The sequence below is a fragment of the Micromesistius poutassou genome (genome assembly GCF_964030765.1).
Source record: "Micromesistius poutassou genome assembly, chromosome: 4".
NCBI classification, from domain to species: Eukaryota; Metazoa; Chordata; class Actinopteri; order Gadiformes; family Gadidae; genus Micromesistius; species Micromesistius poutassou.
Window position 1 is genome coordinate 18,571,112 of NC_140274.1, and position 23,004 is coordinate 18,594,115.

Sequence of the window (23,004 nt, forward strand, 5' to 3'; positions counted from 1 at the left end):
TGCTAGCACTCCCAAACTGTCCAGGAGAAGTTCGGCGCATGCGCACAACAGGGGGTAGACTTGTGGTTGTGATGATGAAGACATTTCAGATTTAGATTCAGTTTCATTATTGATACTGGAGAAACATTTTCGTTACAATTGCACTGCTCATGATAAAGAGAGTATAGAGAATACTTAATACAATCAATTTATGTGCAACATGTATGACATTTAAAGTATAAAAACGACAATTACGTTGTCTCAATAGTTTCAATGAGTCATGTTTTCAAAGGACAAGGCGTTTATTTTAAAAGCAAACCAATCCAACTATTTCTTAAGCAAGGCTGTTTTTAAACCACAAACTACGTTTCCCATCATACACCAGCACCGCATGCGCATAGCCTCTGCAGGAGGACCGGTGTATCATGGCGACCTACGTGGACATCCTGAAGAGCGAGTTTCCCCAAATCGACCAAGAAGTGTTCAATTACATCAAAGGTATGAGCCACATGGACCACGCATCCATTATCTATAAGATCCCGTCTGTAAATCGGATTGTATAAATGACTTTAATTCAATTTGTTAGTCCCGTTGAACCACGTGAAGTCGGGACGGTTTTTAACGTGGGTTCCGGCTAAACTGAGACAGGCTCGGCTCGTCAGCCACGGTAGAGAGGGTCCGGAAACACGATATGACTCAATGGTGCGATAGCTAGCCTCTAATTCATGCGAAGACTAAAGCCATATGCGAGTCCCAAGCGTTGACACCAGAGATACAAGACACATCTGAAAGAATGGTCATATTCTGGTGCGGTGACGTAATAGTACCGGAAGTTGAGAGCTAGGGGAAGCCTACCCACCAATCAGGTTGGTCATCCAATTTAACCAACAGTGACCGATTGGCTTGGCAAATGCGTACACACGTGGAAATGCACGTATAAGGGCTCCTACAGGAGAAAGATGGTAATCGATCTCCAAACACCAAGACACGACACTATTCTGCCAGATATCCAACTTCTGTGTTATGCATGTAAGGGTGTGTGGTGCTTCACGACTGGACGCAACTTCATAAGATCTGCTACTCCCTTATCACCTAGTACATGTTTGTGGTTAGCAGGCAGTGCAAAGCACAGAGTAGTCGTACCATAAGATGGTAATAATGCTGCACTAAATAGTTTGTTCACAAATAGTGTTATCGGCTGTTCAGATACCCTGGTTTTGCTCATTGTTCAAATATTCCAAAGGGACTTAACATTAATGTAATATAAACGTTAGACATTTTAACATGTTTCCTCCATACAACACTTCCAAAACAAGAACCTGCCACAGGCAGTCCAAACCCATAGATCCTACCAGTTCTGCTCTCAAGTCAAGCTGGGGAAACAGCTAGCTAGCCTTACAACACATGCTGTTACCGAAGTAGCAGCATGTGTGGGAAGTTAGTTAGGGGGAAGTGTTAATGAAGAAAATAATGGATGTATCCATATAAATATGGACTGACTGTATCATTAATTCTTAGTTGAAATGTGTACGATTTAACCCTCCCAGTAAGTACGAAACTACTCCCTCCACTCTATGGTTTTTTCAAACAAACGCAGAGGTACGGGCTGGGCAGCTTTTTTTTATTGTAGAATTGATCAGTTAGGGTTAGGATGTGATTTTATTGATACCATTATTGAAATAACTATCACATAGCATTGACTACCCATATGTCCAGGTAAGCTACGAGTTTTTAATGATACACATTGCAACTTTGGGATAAGTAGTAAACCGCTAACTGTCAGTCATATCTGTGTCTGTGTTTCAGGTGTTTTGGACTGCGGAGGGGCAGACTTTGAGGATGACGACGAGGTCTTCGAGGCTATTGGTGGAGTACTGCAGGAAGTGTCCGCTGACTGCAAGAATGAAGAGGACATCAGAGACATCTGCCTCCAAATGTTCAACACTCTTACACTGTAAGTTAAACCAGTTTAACATCCTCACACTGTTGGTTAAAACAGTTCAACAACCTCACACTGTACGGTAAACCAGTTCAACCCCCCCACACTGTAAACCAGTTCAACCCCCTCACACTGTAAACCAGTTCAACACCCTCACACTGTAAACCAGTTCAACCCCCCCACACTGTAAACCAGTTCAACACCCTCACACTGTACGGTAAACCAGTTCAACCCCCCCACACTGTAAACCAGTTCGACCCCCTCACACTGTAAACCAGTTCAACCCCCCCACACTGTAAACCAGTTCAACACCCTCACACTGTACGGTAAACCAGTTCAACCCCCCCACACTGTAAACCAGTTCAACCCCCCCACACTGTAAACTAGTTCAACACCCCCACACTGTAAACCAGTTCAACACCCCCACACTTTAAACCAGTTCAACACCCTCACACTGTAAATGTAACCAGCTCAACACCCTCACACTGTAAACCAGTTCAACCCCCCCACACTGTAAACCAGTTCAACCCCCCCACACTGTAAACTAGTTCAACACCCCCACACTGTAAACCAGTTCAACACCCCCACACTTTAAACCAGTTCAACACCCTCACACTGTAAATGTAACCAGCTCAACACCCTCACACTGTAAACCAGTTCAACCCCCCCACACTGTAAACTAGTTCAACACCCCCACACTGTAAACCAGTTCAACACCCCCACACTTTAAACCAGTTCAACACCCTCACACTGTAAATGTAACCAGCTCAACACCCTCACACTGTAAACCAGTTCAACCCCCCCACACTGTAAACCAGTTCAACCCCCTCACACTGTAAATGTAACCAGCTCAACCCCCTCACACTGTAAACCAGTTCAACCCCCTCACACTGTAAATGTAACCAGCTCAACCCCCTCACACTGTTAAAACAGCTATTTAAACATATTTTAGAACACCTATTAAAAGATGTTGACATAGGGTGACTGCAGAACCGTGTTGATGTGGTGTGACTCCAGAACCGGGTTGATGTGGTGTGACTCCAGAACCGTGTTGATGTGGTGTGACTCCAGAACCGGGTTGATATGGTGTGACATCAGAACTCTGTTGATGTGGTGTGACTCCAGAAGCTATTTGATGTGGTGTGACTCCAGAGGCGAGTTGATGTGGTGTTAATCCTTAACCCTGTTGATGTGGTGTGACGCCAGAAACCTGTTGATTTGGTACGACTCTGGTTTGCAGGCAGAACGGCCATGGATCTCAGAGGCAGCTTCTGCTAGATGCTCCCGTGCAGCTGTCGCAAATGTCAGCTGAATGTGGTAAGAAAACCCCTGGAGTAACCATAGCAACCTATCATGTCCCCATTTTTTCAGTCCGGTTGTAACCATAGTTACCCAACATGTCTCTATGCTCTGTCAGTAGCATAGTAACCATAGTAACTATTTTGTGAAACAAAAGTCTCCTAATGGAAGCATTTGGGATTAGTGATTTTAAAAATCCTTACGACGCAGTCTGACATTTCCTTCCCTCTCTCCATCCCGTTTCTCCTCCTCAGTGACGACGACTAACGATGTTCAGGGCATCTGGATGTTGAAGAGATCACAGAACACGGTATGTGTCCATGGCATATAATTGTGTGTGTGTGTGTGTTTTCAATATATTAATGTATGTATCATAATTAAAGTGCTGTAGGTAAGATCAAAGTTGTAAAAAGAGATCAGAAGAGAATGATCTCTGAAAGTAAACAACCAAAGAAACCCCCTCCCTCTTGGCTTGCTACATCCCCACGTTCCTCCACCATTGAGAAATATTCCATTTCACACACCCATCAGGGAAGGGAGTCCCTGATTGGTCAGAAATGAGCCAGATGCTCTGTGAAATCGAAATGGTCTAATACAGAGGCCGGCGAAGTCAATCAGAAAAGATATCTCACAGTGCATACAACTCACTAATAGTTGACGGGTGACCTTTCTAAGAAATTTGACACAAAATAACAGCTCTTAAATTTTACCCCAGTACAATGAACCCAGTTTTTAGCAGGAGAAATACTGGTTATGTGTTTGAAAAAAATGCGATCTGACCATTCATTACAGTCTTAAAGGTTTGACAAAAACCGGACCCATTGGGTTCCCTAGGATCAGGGGTGAGAGGCGTGGTTAAACGTTGTCAGCACAAATGTCACACTGGCTTGACCTAGGGAGCAGAGCCAATATAAAACCAGCCTGGAAAAGTGTTTTTAGCCACAAAGAGCAGCCGTCTTGTCTTTTATTGATAATTTCCCTCATATAAAGCCTTTACAATTTTTTGTAAAACAAAAACAGAAATGTGTGTCAAACGGATCTGTTTTCATCTGTAAAAAGTGATTTGGGGTTTATTATCGAAAGGACATAAGTACTCATTTTTGAACTGTAATCTATATTGAACTTGCGGAATCTACAATAAATTCTGCGATATTTCAACGACAAGCAGGTGAAAGAGATACATTTAGCCGTCTAGCTCCATAGACCCCCATTTAATCTGCACTCAGGCGATCACCCCCAGTGGAATTCTAATGGAACTGCAACCAAGTTCGATACAATGGGCCTCAATCGAGAGTGCCAAGGCTCTCCGTAGACGGGCTCTGGTCAAACATAGGCATGAAGGCATCAGCCACTTACGTAAACAGAACTTCCGGTTTCACAACATTCAAAATAAAAGCCTTTAAAGGATCTGATATGAGGCAAAGAACAGATCACACTCACTCAGCATGTGCGTTAGTAAGTCTCAATAAATGAGTTTGTAATGCTTTTATTAACAACTATAAGAAACTCATAAGACTATTAATGTTAAGCAATCAATAATTAGTTAACATGTTTCTTATAAGTGCTTATAAAAGTCTTATAATCTCACAATAAACATGTTTATTATGTTATTAACACATATATATATATATATATATATATATATATATATATATATATATATATATTCTTAACACCAATTAATGTTAATAAGCATATAATATGGGTCTTACCTATTAACTAAGGCTTACTATAAGGACCTTAAAACGTTTACCCTTAAGTGTTTTCTTTGCATTCTTGTGTGTTATATTGTGTGAGTAATATTATGTGTTATATGAAAGTGTGTGTAATATGGATGTGTGTTGTATGAATGTGCTCCAGACAGTGGATGCCAAGAAGCTTGAGAAGGCTGAAGCAAAGCTGAAAGCTAAACATGTCAGACGCAACGACAAGGATGGACAGAAGACGACCACACCCCTGTACGTACCCCGAACTTTATCACCTAGATCTATGTCTGTTGCACCTAGATTTATATCACCTAGATCTGTCTGTTTCCTCACGACTTCATTTCCCCGTGAGCTATATCTATGTCTGTTTCACCAAGACCTATGTGGGTATACCAGACCCATGTATATACATCATGTTTGCCGTGTGACATCACTATACCTAACACATGTATTAACATAATGTATGTGTTGTGACTCCACCCCCAGAGTGCTGGAGGAGGCCTCAGCTAGCCAGGCCAGCAATAAAAAGGACACCAGAATCGACCTATCAGGACGGAACCGCAGCTATGACATACGCATTGAGAACTTTGACGTTTCCTTTGGGGAAAGGTGAGACTCCTTCACCCTTAACAACACACCTCCTGCTTGAACTATACACACCACACACTTTTACTACACCTCTCACCCTTTTACTACACACATCACGCTTTTACTACACACATACACACCACTCTTTTAATACACATCTCACTCTTTAACCACACACACCTCACTCTTCAACAACACACACCCCCACACGTTTACTACACCTCTCACTCTTTAACTACACACACATCACTCTTTACCTCCTCATAGCTAATTTTTACCACACACCTCACTTTTTAACGAAACACCACACTCCTTAACTACACACACCTCACTCTAACTATACACACCTCACTCTAACTATACACACCTCACTCTGTAACGAAACACAACTCACTCTAACTATACACACCTCACTGTAACAAAACACACCTCACTCTAACTATACACACCTCACTCTAACTATACACACCTCACTCTAACTACACACACCTCACTCTAACTATACACACCTCACTCTGTAACGAAACACACCTCACTCTAACTATACACACCTCACTCTGTAACGAAACACACCTCACTCTTGGACTAAACACCTCACCCCTTAACTACACACATTGTACACATTGTGTTGAGGTGTGTATAATAAGTTGTGCATTATGTGTTGAGGTGTGTACAATAAGTTGTGTATCTGCAGGTCTCTGCTCCAGGGGGCGGAGGTGATGCTGGCAGCGGGCCGACGCTACGGTCTGATTGGTCGGAACGGTCTGGGGAAGACCACCCTGCTGAAGATGCTGGCCAGTCGCAGCCTGCGCGTCCCCACCCACATCACCATCCTGCACGTGGAGCAGGAGGTGGATGGCGACGACACGGTGGCACTGCAGAGCGTCCTGGAGAGCGACACGTTGAGGGAGGGGCTGCTGCTGCAGGAGCGCCAGCTCAACGCACGCATCGCCGCGGGAACGTAAGTACCGGTTGCTAAGCGATGTGCGGGAATGGGAGAACTGGTTGCCAAAGGATGCACGGGAACATGAGTCCTGAGGGGTATTCCATCAACCAAGCTAAGCGCAAAGCCGGGCTTATTTCGCATAGCCTGGCTTCTTTCTGCTAGAGTTGCGTTCTATTAACGTGAGTTAAGGGAATCTCTGCTAAGTAACCATGGCAACTTATCCGACAACTAACCTGGTCGGTAGCAGGTTAACTGCTAACTTGAGCAGTGTTAGCAGAGAAATCCATCTGTCGGCAACAATTGTACCATCAGAAGGTTCCGCCAAGCCTAGTCCTCACGATTTTGTCATAAATGTACATATATGAAGTACAAACAGCGTATATTTTCACTAATGGTCTAAGGTTAAATGAATTGCTATGTATTGTTACCGTGGCTATTTTCGCAACACATTTTTATACAAATCTATGTATTATAACAAAATCAGGAATCAGCAGTTGAATGAATAATCTAGCACTTGCCCTGTGATACGTGCGACCCGAGTTCGCGTCCTGAGTATTTCATAGTATTCTTGGCGTTGGCTTAACTTTGTAATTCCCTTTTATTAATTTTATTAATTCCCTTATTTAGAATATTCAAAGAAATGGAAAATAAATGGCATAAAAAGTTTTATGATTTCTCCAGTAATGCTTCCTATATTACTAATTGCGTGGGGATTGAACCCCGGACGACCGGGTGCAAGTCCAACACGTTAACTCGAGACTATCTCCCTGATTATAAATCCATGGTCAATTATTTAATTAAAATGGGTTACGCTTAATACTACTTATGCATCCAAGAGAACGGCGATTTTTTTGTTTTATTAATGGTTACGGTGTTCCCTTTTTGAGTTATTATATGCTTGTACTCCTCATAGACCTCCACAAGCAGCTTCTGTTCGCCGCTGGAAAAGATCCCGCTCTGTCCTTTTCGGACATTTGATCCATGATTCGACATTCACGGTTCTGGGCTGGTTACATATCTTGTGAACGCGCATAATCCACGATAACGTTAGCCTGGCTTGAACTAACCTGAGCAAGGCGCGGCTGAACTGCGTTGAAGGAACGGCTTAAGCCTCAAGTGGAAGTTGGCGCTAGTTCTAACTGGGCTTAATCAACTAAGCGCCGCTTTCGTTACCAACTTTGATGGAATACCCCTCTGGTTACTTCAGGATGTGTGGTTGTAAATATGGGATTTGTTGTTCTTATTATGGGATGTGTGGTGGTAGCTGGGATGTGGTTCTTATTATGGGATGTGTGTGCAGGGCTGATGGAGCAGCGAGTGTCCGTCTGTCGGAGATCTACGCCCAGCTGGAGGAGATGGAGGCGGACAAAGCACCCGCAAGGTACTGATCTTTGATATGCTACCATACTCTACAGTGATGTTGTAGTATTATTCTACAATAACATAACTTCCAACCATTAAAGGTTGTTGGCTGATTTAACTTTCTCTCACGCCGTCCACTTAGAGCGTCTGTCATCCTGGCTGGTCTTGGCTTCTCTGCTCAAATGCAAGCGCAAACTACCAGGTAAGTCCCACCCCGTGTGTGTGTGTGTGTGTGTGTGTGTGTGTGTGTGTGTGTGTGTGTGTGTGTGTGTGTGTGTGTGTGTGTGTGTGTGTGTGTGTGTGTGTGTGTGTGTGTGTGTGTGTGTGTGTGTGTGTGTGTTCCATGCTAATTGTGTTTCCCTGCAGGGAGTTCTCCGGAGGCTGGAGGATGAGGCTAGCGCTGGCCAGAGCTTTGTTTGCAAAGTGAGTCTCCTCTCATCATTCTTAACCCATCCTCCTACAGACCTAGCAGTACAAGGAGGCTTGTCCCAGATGCATCATCACTAGGGCTGAACGATTTGGGGAAATAATCCAATTGCGATTATTTTGACCAATATTGTGATTGCGATTTAGCATGCATTTTCTTTTTAAAGTTCCTTATGTTCTGTATTATTCACTAAACAAGCAATAAATCATTCTATAGTATGACCAACACAACATTGGAAGCAGTCATCGTATAAACTGCTCTTTCCTTCCGGCCAGGCCAATGTGTTGAGATTAATTGATGCATGAATTGATATTATTACTAAATAAATAATTGATCTTTATTTAACTATTGAATTGGAAAATAAAAAAGTTTTTGTCTTTTTTTTTAATCGCAGCCGTTGCGATTTGCAAATCGCATTCCATTACATTGCGATGTCGGTTTGAATTTGATTAATCGTTCAGCCCTAATTAACACTACTGCATTTCTGTCTTACCCCATGCTAGCGCTAATGCTTCCACATGTCTTGTTTCTTTCATACCCGTGCTAACGCTAATGCTACTTCATGTCTGTTTCAGGCCGGACCTCCTCTTACTCGATGGTAAGTTTAACCCCTTGGTCATCTCTTTATGTATTTTATACCTGAGATACATGTATATGAACAGCATGTGTGTGTATGTGGTGTAGTCACAGACATGTTGTGTTTCAGAGCCCACCAACATGTTGGATGTACGAGCCATACTGTGGTTGGAAAACTACCTCCAGGTAACACACCCTGTGGTATTTTGTCTAACTCCTGGTATGAATGTTGTGGTCTACTGTATAACTCCTGGTGTGAATGTTGTCTACTGTCTAACTCCTGGTATGAATGTTGTGGTCTACTGTATAACTCCTGGTATGAATGTTGTTGTCTACTGTATAACTCCTGGTATGAATTTTGTGGTCTACTGTAACTACTGGTATGAATGTTGTGGTCTACTGTAAAACTACTGGTATACATGTCTACTATCTAATAATGCCTGGTGTGATTGTGTAACTGCTGGTCTGAAGTTGTTCAACTCTTGGTATGAATGTTTCTAACTCCTGGTATGATTCTGTAACTCCTGGTATGATTCTGCAACTACTGGTGTGAATTTGTAAGTGCTGGTGTGAATTTGTCTCAGTACAACATCTGATTTGTGCTCCTCAGACGTGGCAGTCCACCATCTTGGTGGTGTCCCACGACCGTAACTTCCTCAATGCCGTGGTTACAGACATCATCCACCTGCACACCCAGAGGCTGGACAGTTACCGGGGCGACTACGAGAACTTTGTCAAGACCAAAGAAGACAGACTTAAAAACCAGCAGAGGGAATATGACGCTCAGTTTCAATACAGAGAGCATATCCAGGTATAACACCATCCCTACCTCTCGTGTATATAGTTACAATACAGATGACATATCCAGGTATTACACCATCCCTACCTCTCTAGTGTATATAGTTACAATACAGATGACATATCCAGGTATTACACCATCCCTACCTCCTAGTGTATATAGTTATAATACAGACGACGTATCCAGGTACTATTCAACCTAAAACCAACACTTCAACAAGCTGAATAGGTCTTCAGAGCTGCGAGGGGGTGCATGATCATTTGTGTGTAATGTGTCGTGTTTCAGTGGTAAGTAGCGTTGTGTTTGCGTCATTTTGTGAAATGTGTTTTTTCAGGTGTTCATCGATAGATTCCGATATAATGCCAACAGAGCTGCTCAGGTGCAGAGCAAACTTAAATTGCTGGAGAAACTGTAAGTACAAAATACCCACAACTGAATTACACACACCAGAGCTACACACCTGACTTACAGAACCGACCCACACAGACTTGAAGTAGACACACCTGATTTACACACATCTGAATTAAACATGAACTTCACCCACGCCTGAATGACACACGCCTGAATGACACACGCCTGAACTACAAACAACTGATTTACACCCTTGAACTACACACACCTGAACTACTCACACCGAACTGCACACACCTGAACTAGACTCACCGGACCACACACACACACACACACACACACACACACACACACACACACACACACACACACACACACACACACACACACACACACACACACACACACACACACACACACACACACACACACACACACACACACACACACAAAATCCTGGGTGCTAGCCGGCTCTTCTGTTCCGTCAGAATGAAAGGTGTGTTTTTTCTGTTTGTGTATTCAGACCGCCGCTGAAGCCTCTAGAGAAGGAGACCGAGGTGTCATTGAGGTAATTGGCCTTGGTCAAACCTGCATCATACCTAGCTTCTCTAGTCGTGTGTATCTGCCGACGTGTCTTACATGTCTGTTCTGTGTCTGCAGGTTTCCTGATAACTTTGAGAAGTTGTCTCCTCCCATCCTCCAGCTGGACGAGGTGGAGTTCTACTACACTCCAGAGCGGCGCCTCTTCACTGGACTCAATGTGTCTGCTGACCTGGAGTCCAGGATCTGCATCGTACGTCCTCCTCCTCTTCCTCATGCCTTCTAGAACCTAGACACTTGTACCATCTTGGACTAGTGGTCTCTAGAGTACTAGTGGTTTAGGGTCCTGGTGGCCTTGGTCTAATTCTATGTTTCTTGTCAGGTGGGGGAGAACGGAGCGGGGAAGTCTACCATGTTGAAGCTCCTGATGGGGGAGCTGACGCCTGTCAACGGAGTGAGACAAGCCCACCGGTAACTCACTCATTCACTCACTCACTCACTCACACTCTCTCTCACTCACTCACTCACTCACTCACACTCTCTCTGACAGGAACCTGAAGATCGGGTATTTCAGCCAGCATCACGTTGACCAACTGGACCTCAACGTCTGCTCAGTGGAGCTACTGCTCAACAAGTTCCCAGGTAGAGCACTCAGTGTCTGCCTGACGACCGTCTCCCTGACGACCGTCTCCCTGAGTCTCTTGTTGACTGTGTTCTGTTTGCAGGACGTAATGAGGAGGAGTACCGCCACCAGCTGGGGGGTTATGGCATCACGGGGGAGCTGGCCACCAGGCCAGTGGCCAGCCTGTCTGGAGGACAGAAGAGCAGAGTCGCCTTCGCCCAGATGACCATGCCTTGGTGAGCACCTTCACCTGCCCTTTAGCTATGCTTCAACAGCCTTAAACCAACTAAACCTTACCTCTTACTAGCCTTTAACCTTCTAAACTTTCAATTATTAAATTGCCCTAATAACTTTCACCACCCTCTCTCAATCAGAAGGCTATATTCTTTAAATGAACTTATGTGTTTGTGTTCCAGTCCTAACTTCTACATCCTTGATGAACCCACTAACCATCTGGACATGGAGACCATCGAGGCACTGGCCAAGGCCCTCAGCAAGTTCAAGGTGAGGAGCTAGCAGCTAGTGGAGCTTACTCCAGAAGCTAAAAGCTGGTGGAGCTAATGCCAGGAGCTAGCAGCCAGTGGAGCTAATACCAGGAGCTACAGGCTACTGGAGCTAACTCCAGGAGCTAGCAGCTAGTGGAGCTTATACCAGGAGCTAGAGGTAAGTGGAGCTAGTGTTGCTAGTAGCTAGCGTTACCTGGATAATTGTCTCCCCAGGGAGGCTGGTAGCTAGAAGTGTTAATGGGTAGTGTTTCTAGTAGTGGCGTTAGCGGCTACTGGTGCTAGCGGTAGCGTCATCGGCTAGTTGTGCTAGCATTGCTGACCCCTCTGTCTCCCCAGGGAGGGGTGGTGCTGGTCTCTCACGACGAGCGGCTGATCCGCCTGGTGTGTAAGGAGCTCTGGGTGTGCGAGAAGGGAGCCGTGCGTCGCATCGAAGGCGGCTTCGACGAGTACCGCGACATTTTGCAGGAGCAGTTCCAGAAGGAGGGCTACCTGTGATCCCGCCCACCTCTCCCTGCTCCCTGCCAAGGACTGATACATGCAAATGCCAATCACATTTAAGTTCCAGTGACTCCACCCTCCCCACCAGCTCACTTGTCGGTTGGCGATCCAGAGGGAAACAGTCGAAACCGGTTCTGCTGCCTTCTTGTTTAACTGTTAGTGGGCGTGGTCAGACCGTGATTGGCCGATCTGACGGACTCTGTTCCTCCAACATTTAAAGCAAGACGTGAGAAAGACATATGGACATTATTAGAGAAATAATTTGTATGTTTATGTCCCATAATAAGTTAAGCTGTTATAAAAAACCTGCTAATAAAGACCATCACCTCCTACCTTTTGTGTTTTATTTAAACACCTGATTTCATCAGGACCCTTCATGTAAAATAAGATTCTGGCACTGTTCATCAGGACCATCAATGGGAAATAAGGTTCCTGCACTGTTTTCCTTAGGACCTTTATTGTGAAATAAAGGACAATTATTCTGGATGGTTGGTGTGTTCAAGTCAATAAGAGTCAAGAGATAATCACTTGATCAGGTTTATTTAGCCCAATATCACCTTTAAGCCCCAGAAGTAAAGATACATGTTAGCAGTTATTACAACAGGTTTAACTGAATTGTATCGATACAGTAGTGCAAAGTATTGCAATATTTCAATTAAAAAATATATATTTAGTTAACTCTGATAGCATGTAGCATGTTGACCAACTGCTTTTTCTGAACAAAAATGCCAATATTCCCAAATTAAATTAACATTTTGGTTGATGACCTTGCAGCCAACAGGACTGGACTCTAGCAGTACACATTTGCTTATTTTTCTCAATTTGAATGAAGCTCTAAGTTACTCATTTATATGATTATTCTCAGGTTTATGTTACTCTATTATGTCTGTTTTATGTTACTCTTGTAATTAAATAATTTTAAGTTATGTGCTGCGAGCTCAGCATTCATGTGAGGGGTCTCTTACTATGGTCCTGTATGTTCAAGGACAAAGTTTTTGCACTACCCTCCTAAGTTGCACTTCAGTTAATGTGTAAAAGATAATGTTGTTCACAAAATTAAATGTGAAATTTGAAGTCTTATTTTCCTAATTTTTTGTAAAGCATTTGAATAATATGGGAAACATGAATCGCAATAAATCTCAGAATCTAATCTCAATACTTGCTGTATCGCAAAATCGCAGTATTGAATCGTGGTCCAAATATCACAATACTATATACAATATTTTTGCCAATCCCCACCCCTGGATATTAGTTGGCCTAAAACCCTTAGTTTAGGGTTATTTGACGTCATTTTTCTTTTGTAGGTAGAACAAAGCAAATGCTGATTCCAAACCCCTATTGTATTGACCGATAGCTGGCATCGGTGTACTGTGAGCATGTGGTAAATGTTGGAATAGTTCAGCTGAGCAATCCTGCACATACTGCTGGGATGGAAGCCCAATGCAGAGCCTCGCCTTGGGCCCAGTCCAGCATTTTGTCTGAGAACGCCCCAGTTTCTATTTTGCTTCAATTCCTTTCGGACCTCAAAACACACAGCCCAGCCTCTACATCTCTGGCCTCGCTGCAGGGTCCGGCGGCCTGTGCTCGTCCACTTGGGGGAGCAGAAGCTCCTTGAACCTCTTCAGCTTGGTCAGCGTCTGCTCCCAGAACTCGGGGTCAAAGGACACAGGCACCAGGGCCGTCTCCTTAAGGGTGAAAACCACCAGGTCTGCCTGTTCCATCCCTGTGACGGCCAGCTGGCACTGGATCTGGCTGTAGTAGCTGTGGTTCTGCTTCAACCGATATACTGGCCGCTAGGAACACAAACACACTATCTATAAATACACTACTCTGTACCCAAAAAACACAAACTACTCCTTACCCACAAGTAAACACGGCTCATTACCCACATTTACACACTACACATTACCCAAAAATACAAATTAATTCATTAAACCAGAGTGTAGAAGTATCCCAGGGGTGCTTCAGGGGAACTATGCAGTACACTCTCCTGGTCAGGTAACTCCTCCCCCTCCTCTAAACGTACCTGGTTAGGTGACTCTTGGATCTGCAGGCAGAAGTCTTTGTCCTCCCTGCAAGCCTCCTCAACCTTGCAGTCTTTGTGTTTGAACGGGCATTTCACTTCCAGGCACAGAATCCGTTGTCCAGACAGCTTGTCGATCACAATGCCATCAGGGCTGGCAGCCAACCAGGGCTGCTTGGGGTCGATGAACAGACCCGAGTCTTGAACGATCACTTCTCGCCCAAGAAGCTTGCTCTTCAGCACCTGAACGTTTCCATCGAAATACCATTTACGATCAAAGTTCTATATGATGTCTTTATGTAGCCAATGTTGGTTTCATCCACTGAAATACTATTTGAATTGAAATACAACATACAAGGTGTTTGTGGAGCGAGGTTGGTGTTACCTGGTATTCTTTCACTGCCCGGCCCTCCATGTCCACACCCCATCTCAACGCTCTGGTCTGGACCCCCGAACCATGTCCTGGGTATTAGAAACACAGCTTTATACACAAACACACAGCTCTCAACAACCACACCATACTGGTCATATAGCAACAGGTAAGGGGTGTGGTCTACCTGTGGTGACAGACCGGTAGGAGGTGTGGTCTACCTGTGATGTTAGCTAGGTAGGAGGCAGGGGGTGTGCTGCTTGTCCCGTTAACGAAGCGGCTGTGTGCGATTTGGTGGACATTGGAGGCGGTGATGCGGTTCTTCCGCCAATCGAACCAGGCCGGGTTCTCCCTCTGACCCCGAGTCAGAACCTCCACCTTCTCCACAAAGCTGGTGGTCAGCTCCCCTCCCTCCAGGATGCACTTCCCTGGACTTGGGCCAGAGCTCAGAGTTTTCAGAGAGTTTGGTCCACTGCGACCGCCAACTGGATTGCGACCCATATTGCGTCCTGACCCATAGTCTAGAACATCTGATCTGCCTACCAGGACAAAATTAGCTGGCCTCTGGTCTGGTTTCTGGTCTGGTTTCTGGGCTGGGCTTGGCCCTCTTCCCTGGTGGCTGGTGTGTGTGATGGAGGGATGGTATTTGACGACCGGTAAGATAATGGTCCTGGTACAAGCTCTTCCAGCAGATCTCTTGGAATCTGCTGGCTTCAGAAGAACAACATGGAGAGGATACAAGGAGAGGAACGAAAAAGAAGCAGATGAGTCATATTGATCCCTTCCTGGTCCAACCATTTTGTTTTCAGCTAAAGATAGCTACCATACTATTATTAGGCTATTATTATTATTATTATATTAAGTCTTTTGCTGCTGCTATCTTTTGGTCGAGTCTGTTACAACAAACACGAGTGATATAGCTATGAATTATAATGGATTGCATAATGGATATACTATGAATATTAATAGCCAGTGGACCCACATGTTTTTGTTTATAACGTGGTAATTTGTCATATATAATCGTCAAAATAGTAATCTATGCCATTTTATCATTGTTACTGAAATAAGTCCCCAATTTAGAGAAAATGGGATCAAATCCTATATTTTTGCCATTCTCCAAGGGTATCTCCACGGTAGGTCTCCCGACCCTACGTTTCGCACCCAGTACCTGTAGCACTTGGGAAAGTTTACCACACTGGCGTCAAAACGTACCAGTAAGGATAAGTCCTCTATCCTATCTCCCAGAGCACGCATTCTATCAACTGCATCTGTGTCTTCAACACGATTGTTCTCCACATCATCTGCCAAACTTCGGAGTTCAGCGACAATCTCCTCCATTGCTGACACATACGAACATAAACAAGGAAATGACGAGGAAGTGGCGTAGGTCCCGCCCACACGCGATTCGCTGATAGATTGCAAAATCTTTTGCAAAGCGTTTTGCGGATTGAAATGTCATTTGAATTTTGCAACACACGGAGCGTGGCAAAGCGCATTGCAATCACGGGGGCGCTTTAGCTTTTCCATTTGAATAAAGGCACTCAAAAAATGTGACAATGAAAAACAAATGTGACAAAATGTTAATTCTATATTTATTGTTATAACTTTTACAAGTTGAATTGAGGATTTAATTGTCACTTTGCATATTAAAATACACTGTGAATAACGTATTTTCAATTACATTATTAAATTGCATGATGGATGTCAATTGCATAATGCAATGACTTATTGAATTGCAAATTACAAATTGCATTGCCATTTGAATTTTGCTACATATATTCTTCAATAATTATTGGTCAGGTGAACAGGTGTAAACACAGCACGTCATTTATTTAGTAGAAGAATAAGGGGTCCACCTGAGACTATATCAGGCAGGATCCTCTGACTTCTTACCTGTCTTGTTTGTAGTCTTTCTGGAGTAGATGGAACAGTATATGTATATGTATTATTATTTATTTTTTTACAATGCATTATACTTACATACTATACATACTTTCCTTCATCTTTTGAAAACCTTCAAACGATGAAGGAAAGCAATACATTTTGAGAATAGCCTTCAAAGTAGCTTAAATAAGAAATTAATTAATTTAAGTAGTAGTATAAACATATAGACACACTCACTATTGTCACATTGCGTGCAATCTTGTCCTTTGCATATCTCTATATTGCAGTGGAAATACACCTATAGGAAGATTTTGTTTTCAGTTGACTTGAATGCTTAAATGCATATTATAAACATTTTAATAGATCTTTTTTTATGGTCTCATACCAGTCTTTTCCATCCTGGGGACACATTCACAAACGAGAAGAGCTTGGTGACAAAGCGCTTTTGAAGTGATGGATACCTCACCTCCTTGCTTGACTCAACCAGCAACAAACGAGTCTCTTCATGGCTATCCTCGCTAAAAGGACACCTGGATATTACAGAGCAAAGATTTAGGCCCAGTCCCATTTCTCTCCCCTTAACAAGAACACTTGCTTTGAGTGCCCTTAGCTGCAAGTCAGCTCCCCCCCCTGTATTGGTACACCCTACCCCTTCGCGGGAATGTGCAAAATCTAGGGTTAGGGCTCAAATCTATAGAGGAGGGGGAGAATTGGGACAGGGCCTTAGTTTGACTTTCTCAAGTGTTTAAGGAAATAAGCAGTGGTGTAAGAAGTACTCAGATCTTGTACTTAAAAGTAGCAGGCCTGCGCTACAGAAGTCCTGCATTGAAAAGTTTTTACTCAATGTAAAATTGCACAATAATAAACTACAGTACAAAAGTACAAAAAAAAAAAATCAGACTCATTAGGCAAAATGAACCATGAATAATATATATAATTATATTTATTGATGCACTAATATGTACACTTTAATGTTGTAGCTGGTAAAGGTAATGCTAATTTTAATTCATTTATATTCATTTTCATACTGCTCGGTATCTTCTGAATTCCCCCCTGGGGACCAATAACAACTTATTGATATAATATAATGTATCTGGCACTTATATTTTGTATTGTTAATCTGAATCTAAAGTAACTAAAGATGTCAGATAAATACAGTGTAGTAAAATGTACACAATTTGACTCAGTAGATGAGTAAATGTACTCAGTTACCGCCCACCACTTGAAAAAAGAAGTGTGAGTGCAGAGACCGTTTAATGAGCAGGATCCATCTCAGGGGGTGGTCCGAGTCATGAGTGGGCGTGGCCCAGCAGTCCTCCAGTAGCAGCTCTAGCGCTTCGTCCTCACATTTGAGTAGATGCACCTCGACATAAACAGAATCTGTAGAGATGCACAGTACACGTGTGTATCTTACCTTATCTTATTCAATAAAGGGTTGCTATTGACTCCAAAAAGATTAAAGATTAAAGATTAAAGATTAAATATTAATCAATGTCTTCAACACTTGGTTGCCATATTTGATATTGACATTTGACATGTTTATATTATCATTAACACTCAAATTATAAAATAGGCCTACAATTAGCCATGTCAATCTGTTTGGCACATACAAACAGAATGATTTGAGCAGAAACACAGAACGACCTTTAGCAAACCTCAGCTCTGCCCTGATGGTTCCATCACTCTTGAGTGCTGATTGATGCTCTGGCCACTGGCCCAGGATCGTCACGTCCAGCAGAGACCTGCTGGGCAAGGCAAAGCTGCACATCACCGTCTGTCTGACAAACAATTGCAACTGAATTAATATTGAAGCAAATTAGAGAGTGACATGAACCGTGTTGTTTTTCTTTTCTTTCTTTTCATACCGAAAGGGAACTGTTCTTATTGTAGAGCCTCTCTCTCTTCTTGCACCGATGTTGATCCAATAGATAATGCTGTTGTTCATCTCCTGAGAAATAAAGGCAATACTTATTTTAGATGCATTGGTCTGCGGAATCTTTAATGAAGTGCATGGCGTTTAAGCTATTTACATACCACAGACTGGGTGCCGCATGCTGTGAAGGGAAAGCTGAAAGTGACAGTCGATGGATCTAGTTTTGGGTTTACACTTCACGCTCTGGTTAGAGAGGATCTGGATGGTGTCCAGATTCAAAGGGATCACTGTGGCATTCTTGTGAATGTTGAATCCATTTTTGTCACAGGGCTCGGTTAATTGTGGTGACTTTAGAAGCGCATTGTCTTCTTGTATTTCCTCTGTTGGACACATTTTGATAATCAACAATGAGTTCCAATAGTCACATCAAACATGATGCCACAAAGTAGTGTCTGCCAAGAAGTCATTTGTACCTTTCTGTTCAGTGTTGCATCTAACAAGGGTTAGCCTCCCTATATGAACCCTGCCATTACCTGCAAATTGTATGATGAGAACATTCAAAGTTCTGAAATGTTTCTGAAAGGTCAACAGGGTTTTGGCAGGAAATGCATGCATATGTATGAACATTAATCATTGTACGTCATTGTGGATGTGGGCTTCAAAGTACGGCTTACTTGTCTTGTCACAAAACAGCCACGGTAAGAAACAGTTAGGATGACAGAGTTATCCATTTCTTAGAATAAGTAGTGGCATTGATGAGCAATGGCCATGGCTTCGTAACTCCTGCCTTGTTCATCTATGTAGAAAAGATGATTCAGCAAAACGCCTTGACCATAAACTGAAAAATGTACTAATTGAGACTATATTCCTTCAGCTTACCATGAACATAAATTGCAAAGGGGAGATTTGCATTCTGCTCTTTCGATATAAAAATAGACATGAAGTCTTTCTGGCAAAGTATAGTGTTGGTTTTTTCAGAACAATCCCCCATTTTAAATGGTTTTGAGGAGCAACATACTTTGCATATATACAATAAATTTAACAGGGAGAAGGGGATTAACTTCCACAGAGTAATATTGTGGGTACAGATCATAATGTTCAGTTAGGTCAGTGTGGTTGAGATTGGTCTAGTGTCCAAAAAAACAAACCAGATGTTTCTCATTTACTCTAATTATCCTAAAGCCAACTTACAAGATATCTGGTATTCTCTTTTGTCCTTTATTGATCAATTTGACAATGACAAATTCAATCAAAGGTACATCATAAAAGTAATGAAGTTACAATACAGGTCAGGTAAGGTTGAGTTTAGGTATTATGTTGATTATAATTATGTTTAGAAATGAGCTTAGTCTGTAGGGGCCTGGTGGAAAGAAATGCACCATGGGATCACACAAAACATCAATCACATGCCTGGAGAATGAAAGGAGATTTTCAACCTTCATAAGAATCAGGAGACATAAACAAACGTCAAATACTTAATTCAATTCAATTCAATTAATAATTACATAAAACGATCGTTTTAAATTCAACATAAAAAAAAGCAGCACTAGCAGACATTCAAATTCGTTTTTTCTTTAAAGATGATTGACTTGGCTGGGGCTGCTGTTGTAAATTGGGTTTTCATATCCTGAAGAAGACAACAAAATGAGTGGGCAGCCATTAAAACAGAATAAAGACAATTTTGACCTTGATAATACATAATTGAAGACAGGCCTACTAGGCCTACTCACTCTGTTTCGCTTTCTTTCCCCGATGACCTGCTGCAATAACAAACAAATAACATTCCATCAAAATGTTTTCCGTTATGTTTATTTTGTAGTTCATTTCTGAAGCAACTGCTCCTTTTACCTCTGGGTGGTCTGTCTTTTTGAGCGGAACTCGTTTGCTGGATTAGCTCATCTTGATTTACTGTAAAGTTATAAAAGTCTTATCAATAAAAAAAAATAATGAATACAGACATCATATACAAAATACAATCAATTTACAGCCTACATTAAGGCATCCGAGATGCAAATTACCATAAAAATGACGACTTGCTTGTCGAAGTCTGCTGAATATTTCTGAAAATGAAGAAAATGTATTAGACAGGGATAGACCCTCAAACAGCCAGACCAAAGTCGCCCCACGAAAATGGAGGTCAGCTCGCAACATTTAGGCTGGCATTGAGATGCTTGTTAATAGATGGATTTGCCACAAATATAAACCGCAAGACGTCCTCAGAAACCTCTGTTTAGCAGGGCATGCTTTCTCTCGGTACTCCTGGTCCGTGCGAGCTGCGGGTGTCCTCTGACTGCCCTACAGGGGGCGACACTTTCGCTCTGATGTTCCTCATAATCATGAACGGTTGCTGGGGGACCTTGATCTTGATTTCTGGCCAATCGCTCGTCCTCAGATAGGCCAATGGTTGCAGGGTCCTGCTCACCGTTTTCTTATGAACAAAAATAAAAATAAAACCCCAAATACAACAGCAATGGATATGGTTGGACTACTAGCAAGAACCTAAATAAAGTCAGCATGAACTCAATACATGAACTTGATGATGAAGAAGAATAAGAGAGAGAACCACACCATGAATGAGATGATCATTGTTGTCTCCTGGGAATGAAAATCACAATACCTTCATGTTTAATCATCTTTTATATTCATTTAGGCCTACACAGTGAAATGGCAGCATCTTAATTATAGTTCTGTTCGTGGGTTTACCTAAGTCCTTTTAATATATTGCATTGAGTGCATGTTTAGCCCTACCTCTCATACCTTGTCTCTTACGGGCCCCTCTCTGTGACTGGGAACACCCTTTACGCCCTGTCGCAGAAGTAAGAATATGTCCTTACATTGTTCATACACGTCCATTATCGGTTTTCCATTTGCTCCTATTTCACATTTAATAAATACAATTCTACAATTGTTGCTAGAGTCACACATGTAGGCCTACAGATTTTGTTTCATAAATAATCAATGACTGTGCCAATAAATGACAATCATTAATCCAACACCCCTCTGCCTAAAACACGGACCAATCCATTAAGTCAACCGGTTTTAAATGATATGTTGTCTAATATAGTGTGAAATGGAGTAACTCACGTGAGCATGCGTAATAACAGCATAAACATACAAACAGGATGACTGTGGTCACGCCAGCGGAGATGTACAAAGGAAGTCTCAGATCAACTTCTGCAGGAGAAACAGCAGCTTACTCTCACATACCTGGCACTTTCTATAGTTCTCTTTCTCTCATACAGTCAGTCAGTGCGTCAGTCAGTCGGTGTGTCAGTCTTTCTGTCTGTCTGTCAGTTTTTCTGTCAGTTTGTCTGTCTGTCTGCTTTCTCTCTCTCTCTAAAAATAACAACCACGGTAAAATTATGTTATTGTTATTGTTATTGTTATTGTGTTATTTTTTATTATTATCAGATAGAAATGTATGAATAATGATCACATTTCTCACCCTCTTTTTGAACTACCACTTGGTGACATGCATCAGCTGGTCCACACTGGTAGCATCCCAGGTCCGACTCTTGAAGAGCGTCGATACGGATGGTGAAGTTCCCTCTGGAGCCCTCGTTTGGGAAGGTTTTCACCCGACCTTGCCTGGGTTCCAAGAACCTAACCTTCCCTTGAGACGACAGATTAACCAGAGGTGCTCCAGTGTTTTGGACCCACAGCATCCAGTCAGTTCTGCCGAGGAAGGGAGTATGGCAGGGTAGGAGTACGGGGGACCCCAGTGAGGCACTGACCAACACTGTGTCACAGAAATCCTGGCAGTTGGGCTGGTCTGAAAGACATACCATATAGCTTGCTTTCACAAATGTGAAACATTTCCCACCGTAACGTATTAAAAGATGAATGGCCATAAAGGGATGGCAGAAATAGTTATGGTTTAATAATAATACCAATTATACAATAATCATAATAATGTAATAGTAACACAAGTAGTCTGATAGCAGCTAAATGTATTCTAAAAATGTCTTACCGTTTAAAGATGCACATATAGAGCACAAGGCAAACCAAGCTATGCTCTTGTACATGTCAAACATCTTGAAGGTTAAGGTGATTTTGAACAGTTATGTTCTCGTAACTTGAGAAAACCACACGTTAGTTTCCGGAAATGTCTTACACTTAAAAAAAGAACGTCATTGGTTGAATGGGAGACTGCTAGGCCTATTGTGTGTGATGTATGTGTGAAACTCGGTACGCAATGTTTTCTCTTTTATATTATGTTTGCAACATAGATAGACTACACATCATGTGCGTGACTGTAGAAAGCTTCATTTATTAGAAAGGTTTTTGAAACAATCTGAAGACTCAAATTTCAGTGCTGCTGTATAGTTCATTGGTTTCCTGTGGAAACGGATGAGGCATAATTCTTAAGTCTCTCGTATCGTGGTTTCGGCGGTAGGACTCACAGAGAAGTAAAGGTCAGCTCAGTTAAAAGCCTCTAATGTCTCTATTTACATCAAAAGCTGTCCACGTGGTTGACGATGAGGGAATATGTGCAAGTTAAGAGTGGAATGAACAAAGGATCTCTTTGAAACATGATGTCAAACATGGTCAAAGCCAGGAAAGGATATATTTGTTTCTCATTCACATAAAATTGGTTCAAGTTTTACAAAAAGAGCTGGCACATTTACTTAAATCGAATTATAGGGCAGTTTTCTGTTCTTAGGCATATCATTTGTGGAAGCTAGGTTTTTAATAACACTTCCTGTTCCATACAGA

The 23,004-nt window shown here is 42.5% G+C and overlaps 3 protein-coding genes across 7 annotated transcripts; 1 reads left to right on the top strand and 2 right to left on the bottom strand.

Annotated features, from left to right (window-relative positions):
- Window positions 1-221: 221 nt before the first annotated feature.
- On the top strand, window positions 222-12,470 carry abcf3 (ATP-binding cassette, sub-family F (GCN20), member 3). Its single transcript, XM_084466957.1, has 21 exons — window positions 222-477; window positions 1,786-1,933; window positions 3,159-3,235; window positions 3,472-3,527; window positions 5,078-5,175; window positions 5,410-5,532; window positions 6,206-6,472; window positions 7,758-7,838; window positions 7,962-8,021; window positions 8,186-8,242; window positions 8,822-8,844; window positions 8,953-9,008; window positions 9,433-9,633; window positions 9,956-10,032; window positions 10,496-10,540; window positions 10,633-10,765; window positions 10,895-10,983; window positions 11,063-11,154; window positions 11,238-11,370; window positions 11,551-11,638; window positions 11,977-12,470. Exons 1-21 carry the CDS (start codon window positions 405-407, stop codon window positions 12,133-12,135), a joined length of 2,136 nt encoding a protein of 711 aa, XP_084323083.1. The 5' UTR covers window positions 222-404; the 3' UTR covers window positions 12,136-12,470.
- A 197-nt stretch (window positions 12,471-12,667) lies between these two features.
- Window positions 12,668-15,868, bottom strand: LOC311342017 (uncharacterized protein). Of its 2 annotated transcripts, XM_084466831.1 has the most exons (6): window positions 15,744-15,868; window positions 15,075-15,238; window positions 14,753-14,964; window positions 14,547-14,623; window positions 14,165-14,404; window positions 12,668-13,931 (listed from the first exon to the last, which is right to left on the bottom strand). In XM_084466831.1, exons 1-6 carry the CDS (start codon window positions 15,783-15,785, stop codon window positions 13,683-13,685), a joined length of 984 nt encoding a protein of 327 aa, XP_084322957.1. In that variant the 5' UTR covers window positions 15,786-15,868; the 3' UTR covers window positions 12,668-13,682. The 2 variants fall into 2 exon arrangements, with proteins under 2 accessions (XP_084322957.1, XP_084322956.1); XM_084466830.1 differs by having other exon boundaries at window positions 14,753-15,242.
- A 3,702-nt stretch (window positions 15,869-19,570) lies between these two features.
- On the bottom strand, window positions 19,571-22,390 carry LOC311342562 (uncharacterized protein). 4 transcript variants are annotated; one of them, XM_084467395.1, is made up of 10 exons: window positions 22,259-22,390; window positions 21,734-22,060; window positions 21,373-21,462; window positions 21,046-21,093; window positions 20,857-20,883; window positions 20,513-20,716; window positions 20,307-20,348; window positions 20,137-20,196; window positions 20,019-20,048; window positions 19,571-19,915 (listed from the first exon to the last, which is right to left on the bottom strand). In XM_084467395.1, exons 1-10 carry the CDS (start codon window positions 22,320-22,322, stop codon window positions 19,863-19,865), a joined length of 945 nt encoding a protein of 314 aa, XP_084323521.1. In that variant the 5' UTR covers window positions 22,323-22,390; the 3' UTR covers window positions 19,571-19,862. The 4 variants fall into 4 exon arrangements, with proteins under 4 accessions (XP_084323521.1, XP_084323520.1, XP_084323523.1 ...); XM_084467394.1 differs by having other exon boundaries at window positions 21,037-21,093; XM_084467397.1 differs by lacking the exon at window positions 20,857-20,883.
- Window positions 22,391-23,004: the final 614 nt, after the last annotated feature.

Coding starts and splice junctions, on each gene's coding strand:
- abcf3 (XM_084466957.1), top strand. CDS start 405: ATGGCGACCTACGTGGACATCCTGAAGAGCGAGTTTCCCCAAATCGAC. Junction 5,533..6,205: donor GACGTTTCCTTTGGGGAAAG/GTGAGACTCCTT, acceptor GTGTATCTGCAG/GTCTCTGCTCCAGGGGGCGG. Junction 11,639..11,976: donor AGGCCCTCAGCAAGTTCAAG/GTGAGGAGCTAG, acceptor CTGTCTCCCCAG/GGAGGGGTGGTGCTGGTCTC.
- LOC311342017 (XM_084466830.1), bottom strand. CDS start 15,785: ATGCGTGCTCTGGGAGATAGGATAGAGGACTTATCCTTACTG. Junction 15,243..15,743: donor TAGAGGACTTATCCTTACTG/GTACGTTTTGAC, acceptor GTTCTTCTGAAG/CCAGCAGATTCCAAGAGATC. Junction 13,932..14,164: donor TCCAAGAGTCACCTAACCAG/GTACGTTTAGAG, acceptor TTGTGTTCCTAG/CGGCCAGTATATCGGTTGAA.
- LOC311342562 (XM_084467394.1), bottom strand. CDS start 22,322: ATGTTTGACATGTACAAGAGCATAGCTTGGTTTGCCTTGTGCTCTATA. Junction 20,197..20,306: donor AGCAAGTCGTCATTTTTATG/GTAATTTGCATC, acceptor ATAACTTTACAG/TAAATCAAGATGAGCTAATC. Junction 20,049..20,136: donor AAAAGACAGACCACCCAGAG/GTAAAAGGAGCA, acceptor TTGTTATTGCAG/CAGGTCATCGGGGAAAGAAA.